This window comes from Elephantulus edwardii, unplaced genomic scaffold, assembly GCF_000299155.1.
Source record: "Elephantulus edwardii isolate Elephantulus edwardi_28Jun2011 unplaced genomic scaffold, EleEdw1.0 scaffold00074, whole genome shotgun sequence".
Lineage (NCBI taxonomy): Eukaryota > Metazoa > Chordata > Mammalia > Macroscelidea > Macroscelididae > Elephantulus > Elephantulus edwardii.
Window position 1 is genome coordinate 11,960,012 of NW_006399824.1, and position 6,227 is coordinate 11,966,238.

Below are 6,227 nucleotides of genomic sequence, written 5' to 3' on the forward strand. Positions count from 1 at the left end.
TTTGACCCAGAAATTCCACTACTGGGAATATACCCTAAAGAGACCATAACTGACATCCAAGCAGATATATGCACACCCATGTTTATCATGGCTTTTTTTACAATAGCAAGGAGTTGGAAGCAACCTAAGTGCCCTTCAACAAACAAATGGATAGAGAAGCTGTGGGATATTCACACAATGGAATACTACGCTGAATTGAAAAACAAGAAACTCATGCAGTATTATTCAAAATGGGTGACCCTGAAAGACATTATGCTAAGTGAAATATCTCAGTCACAAAAGGACAAATACTGCATGGTGCCACTGTTGTAAAACAGGTATGACCTCGGGGCTGGGAGGAGACTGAGAAAGATGGGTTCAATAATGTATACTGCATTGAAACAGATGAGGGAGAAAACTGTTTAAAAGGAATATGAGATTAGATATTTTTGTCATGACAGGAGTCCATAGTGAAGGCTGCATATGGAGTGGACCTGAGGGGAGGGTTGGAAGGGGAGAAAAGTGCAACAATGAATGAATGGAAATCCAAAGCCTGTAAATTTTCATTGAAATTAATAATAAATTTTTAAAAAATGTTAAAATGACAATTTGGATATTATGTTTCCTAAAGAATTGTTCTAAAAATGTATTAATTTTCTAAACATTTTTTTCAAATGGAAATGTAATCTTTAGTTTTTCTTCATAGAATCATGTTGAATGATGCTTTTAAATGGGAAAAAAACTTCAGAAGTCACCTTCTGTGGGATGTAACAAAAGTTCTCAAACTATAAACACAAATAATGCTAAAATCTTGACATAAAAATGCAAAGGCTCTTCGTCTTCTTTTCTCCCTACCCTTGAAAATGCAACCATGTTGAACCTTCTCTTTTCCCATGTTGGGAAATTAGGTTTTGTGCTCTCTTCCATCTCCCTTTGTCTTCCCAAACGAGCAAAATCATAGTTGCTGCTGAGTTCATAGTCAGTGTTCTGTGATGTTCTGAGTATGAAGAATGTAAAAGCTGCTCCCTACTTAATAGAGCCAAAATTATTTTTTCGCTTCTTAAATTTTTCAGTCATCTCTTTCCCTTTTCTATACTGTCTTGAACGCATCTTTCATGGAGCTCAGGGTGATGTGTAGCTGCATCAGGACCAGCCACTTACAGTCAATGGATCTTTTAATTGTATGGGAACTGATTGGTTTAAATTGTTTGCACACATTATTAAACTGTTAGATACTCTTTTTATTAAGTTATTGTTGCTATGAGTCAGACCAACTCCTAGTTACCCTTTACTGGGTTCCTGGGGCTGTAAAACTGCCCAGGAGGGTATTGCTTATCTTCCACAGAGTGGCTATACCAGAGACGTACAATCTTTGGATTAAAAGTGCAACTGCCTATGGACTACCCCACCAGATGCTTTAGTTTTCTATTTTTCCCAGACAAATCTCTCCTGATACCTTTATCCACTTCATCTAATTGTGGCTGACATACTCAGGAACGGCTGCCCTGAGCTCATCTGGGAATACTCCCACCTTTCCACCACCACGTTTCCCTCACAGCATGGGTTGGATTAATCCTTAATTTTGGCACAGTCATCTCTAGCTTAACAAAGGGTGGTGCATTTTGTGACTTTGTTGGTCCTTAATTAAGAAGTAGATATTCTAAGACACTACCTGATATAGGGCTTGGTGAGTTACAGAGCGTCAGAGTGAAAATCATTTTCACACAAGTTCAAGGGATTACATTGTCACTATTTAGAATTTTAACAGCACTCTCAATTTTTCTCTTTTGAATGTGACATTTTTTCCTCTCTGAAAGGTTAAAGAATTCTCCCTTATTTTTCTGTTGTTTGGACTATTCCAGTAACTATGCTTAGTCAATCCTTTCCACTCCATAGTATTAATTTTTTGAGGGACTTTGCAGGGCCCTTTTATGGTGGGACTGATCTGGAAATAAAGTAAATTCATTTCTTTGCTATTTTATCTATTCTCTATTTTCATTAAGCAAGAAACAATAAGTAAATAATTTGCTTCTAAAATGGAAAAGACTTTGAAAAAGCTGAAAATTTACCATTTTAGTAAGTGTTCATAAAGCCATTCCCATACAAGAAAAAGGTTATAAAAATCAAAGAATAGCCAAACTATACCACAATAAAATGCTGCTAATTAACCACCATTAATAATATATATGTTTTATATGGTGAGCTAATGACTTCCCATTTAATCGTCAATGAACAACTGCTAGGCATATATTTTGACATTCTCACCTTTGGGAACATACTAATTGCTTTAACTGAGCCAAACACTCTAAAGAATTGCTATTCATTCACATTTCTTTACTATCGCTGTTATGTAAAAGCACCATTTAACTAGAATCATTATTTCTATGCTATTGTTTTAGTTTCAAGATAACCAAGTTAAAAGAGCCTAACTTGAAAGCTAGAACATTATTAGTGTCAACATAGCTCAAGAGTAACAAACTGAAATTTTCCCTTGAATTAGGCTTCTACTGTAAGCAAGCAAGCACTGTGCTTTAACTACGCCATCACAGTTAGGTATATTATCCCCCACACTGAGTAACGGAGGCACACAGAGGTTAAATAATGGCCTAACGCTATTTAAAACGTCACATTCTCTCTGCACTTTCTAGATTCAATATCTGTCTTCTTCCCATATACTACACCCCAAAATCTATTTAAAATAAACCACATTCATCACTACATGCAAAAGAAATCAAAAGCCATAATGCAAAATTTTATGGAAGGCATTCATTTGATAACTTGGCTATGAAAATACAACAAGTGACATTAGTAATTGGCTAAGGAAAATCTCAGGTTTTAAGAACAGAATTCTTTCATGCCTTATTTTGATTAATCAGTTACCTCAAATTGATTGAAGCAGAGGTGCTGAAGTAAGCCAGAAATCCTACCAAGATAGTGCCATCGAGAGAGATATAGAAAGAGAACACCAAAGACAGAAAGAATGAATGACCATCTTTTCACTAAAGGTAATGTATTAAAATTACTAAGGTTATACAGCAGGAAAAGTATGACAGAATGATACTCTGAGGTATGGTTTATTTATTAGCTAGCTCTCATTTTGTGATCAATTAAAAGATAATTGCAAAATACCGAGTAGTTAGAGAAAGCACAATGTTAAAATGTCTTCCAAATGATCTACTTGCACTGCATTACAAAAATAAATACAAAGCAAAATTCTCTCAATAACCTGAAATTTAAAAAGTCACCTCTCTTTATCTGTTGACTTAATAGGACACTGGATTAAGAGAAAAAGTAGATGAAAAATTACCTTCACGGCTGCGGTGACAGCAGCAGTAGCTGCTAAGTTTAAACCTTGACGTCCAAAGTTTACCATAGTCTCATAGCCTCGCTCCTTTGCTTGAACAATGTAATCATCAATCTCCTGTAGGGCAGAGTGTGGAAGAAAGTCACTGACATTAATTTCATTTAAAAAGAGTATTAAGAAGTAAGTAAGCAAGCAGATTAATAAAAACCCCAGGACTTTCCTCCATAAGATCATAGTTTCATTAATTACATAGCATAAAGCATGCAGCACTGTATATTTTTAATTAGCAAACTATTTTTGGAAACAATTTCTAGATCTTACCCTTTCCTTTGAAGAAAGAAGTGGATGGAGAAATTTTCTATATATTAAACTTGCTCCTTTGGTATAGGGAGAGAGCAGCCATATGACAAAAGCAATCTTAAGTTCATAATACAGGGGAAACCTAACAAGAAAAAACACACCCACCAGTGAATATAAACTACAAACAGTAAGAAAAAGCACAAACACGATTATACAAAGAACTGTGTCACTGTGATAAGTTTTTACATGTAAACATTAGTGGTTAGGGAAATAAGTGTATTCGAATCCATGAAATCAAGAGATGTTTAGCAGTGGGAAAAATCTGCTATTGGGACCCTCTCTAAAGTACTGAAGTGTCATTAGGTCAGTTTAAAAACTGTTGTTGTTATGTGACATTGAGCTGCCAGTGGCTCACAGTGGCCTTATATATAACAGCTCTGAATCCTTCCCTATCTTGAGGCAATCTCATTGTCTCCGACAGATCTAATCTCACTTCTCTAGTCACTGAGTCACTCTATTTCATTCTGTGTCTTCCACTCCTATTCTGTCCCTCTACCCTTCCAAGCAGGATGTTCTTCTTCATGCATTGGTCCCTCCTGAACACTTGCCCAAACTATGTGAGACGGAGCTTCAAAAGACTATGGTGTGCTTTATCCAGGCCATGACATTCTTAATTGTTTGCTACACATATGAAAGTTGGAAAATCGCTAAAAATGATAGAAGAATTGATGCCTTTGAGTTATGGTGTTGGAGAAGAGTACTGAACAAACCATGGACTTCCAAGATAATAAACAGATCTGTGAAAGTGCAACAGATACAATAAAACCAGGGTGCTCCTTGGAGGCAACTCTGTTTCACATATTTTGGGCATGCAGTTAGAAGGGTCCAGTCCTTTGAAAAGGACATCATGCTTGGAAAGGTAGAGGATCAGAATAAGAGAGGAAACCCCACAAGATGGATTAACATGGTGTCTGTAACAATGGGCTCAAGTGTGTCTGAGATGGTGAGGATGGCACAGGACAGGGTGGGGTTCAGATCTGCTGTTTACAGATTGTGATGAGGTGCAGTTGACTCAATAGCACATAACACCACCACAGACTATGATTTAATCTCCTCTGAGGTTGGTATAAGATTCTTCCGTTCAAGTAAGCACAAGCAAGCCTGCCAAACTGACCTCAGCAGTTAAGAGCACATTGGTAGCATTTAAGTAGGGCAGTAAAGTGCATCTACCCTGTTGATATATATACAACATGACATACGTAATACTTCTCAAAGAAGCAGGACACAACTTTATACATTCCAAGTGCACAATGTCTGACCCATTCATATATCATTATCTTTCTCAGAAACCCCAGGAAACTTCCCCTCCAATCTCATTTGGCCCGAATCTCAGCACTTTGTATTCCAAGGGAATGGGATCATTATCATGTTAGACTGGGAACTGGGGTTATATTCCTACACCCAATTCCATATTATTTTGTAATGCTTTCTCCACAGGTTGAAAGTACTCTTCCAGCCTACGGCCATGGGTTTAGAAGTGTGGATTGCTTTGGTCAAGAGCATGACAGTCTGGCACATACTGGATGTAAGCAGAAGCTTTAAATGTCCTTGTACGATTTGGCTCTGTCACCTCCTTCTACTTGGCTCCACACCCACACCAATTTCTTGCCTAAGGCTTTTGTCTTCTGTCATGAGACAAGCTGCTTCTTCAGCTTTGCTCACAAAGCAAGATGACACTTAAAAACTGAGCTGAGCCCAGAAAAGCTGCATTCAATCACTTGCCCTCAAGTAACTTGCAAAGGAAGTAAATATTTGTTTTCCTAATTCACTGTGCCTTTGGAGTTATTTGCTGCCACAGTAAAAGGTAATGAGTGGAATAGGATCTTCTGGTGCATGAAGCACTAAGATAACTGGACAAATCTGGGTCTGCTGGCAAGGGATGGGCGGGAGAATGGCTATTCTGCAGCCAACAAAGAGACTGCCACAGCAAAATCACAGAGGGTTTCCACATTCCTACTCTCATGCTAAATCTTTTCTATATGGCTCATCTTTAAAACAATGTATAAATGCTGCATTTACATTTGGGAAAACGCCCTAAGATTTTCAGAAATGAGCTTTGCAATTTAAGAGTTCGAACTTGGTTTAGGATCTCTCTTTGTCCACTAAACAAGCAAAGGATGCTATATACATATATTACCCAACAATAACAAGAAATGAAATCCTGGCATATGCTGTGACATGGATGAATAAAGGAAACATTACACTGAGTAAAAGAGTCAGTTACAAAAGAAACAAGTACTGTCATCCTTGTTGTTATGGACCATCAAGTAGGAAGCAACGTGCAGCTGACCCTCCAGTGGGTTTTCAGAGGCTGTAAACTGCACAAAAGGAGATTATCAATCTTTATTCCACAGAGAACTAGTGGATTTAAATGACATGCCTTTGGACAGGCAGAACAAATCTTTGCCATTAGGCTACCAGAACTACCTTTGTATGGTCCTGTTGTTGTTGTTGTTATGTGCCGTCGAGTCGCTTGCGACTCATAGTGACCCTATGTAAAAAAGACCTAAACTCTGCTCTGTCCTGTGCCAATAGCACTGTCTTTGACACTCCCATCCCGATTATCCCAGTCACTGAATCAATC

General features: G+C 37.7%; 1 protein-coding gene across 1 annotated transcript in view; it reads right to left on the bottom strand.

Moving 5' to 3' along the window:
- The window catches only part of REEP3 (receptor accessory protein 3), a 116,357-nt gene that overhangs the window by 14,977 nt on the left and 95,153 nt on the right, over positions 1–6,227 (bottom strand). The window contains exons 4-5 of the mRNA XM_006889023.1: positions 3,605–3,725; positions 3,287–3,400 (exon numbers count right to left, since the gene is read on the bottom strand). Coding sequence (XP_006889085.1) covers positions 3,287–3,400; positions 3,605–3,725 — 235 coding nt within the window. The remainder of the gene's footprint in view (positions 1–3,286; positions 3,401–3,604; positions 3,726–6,227) is intronic.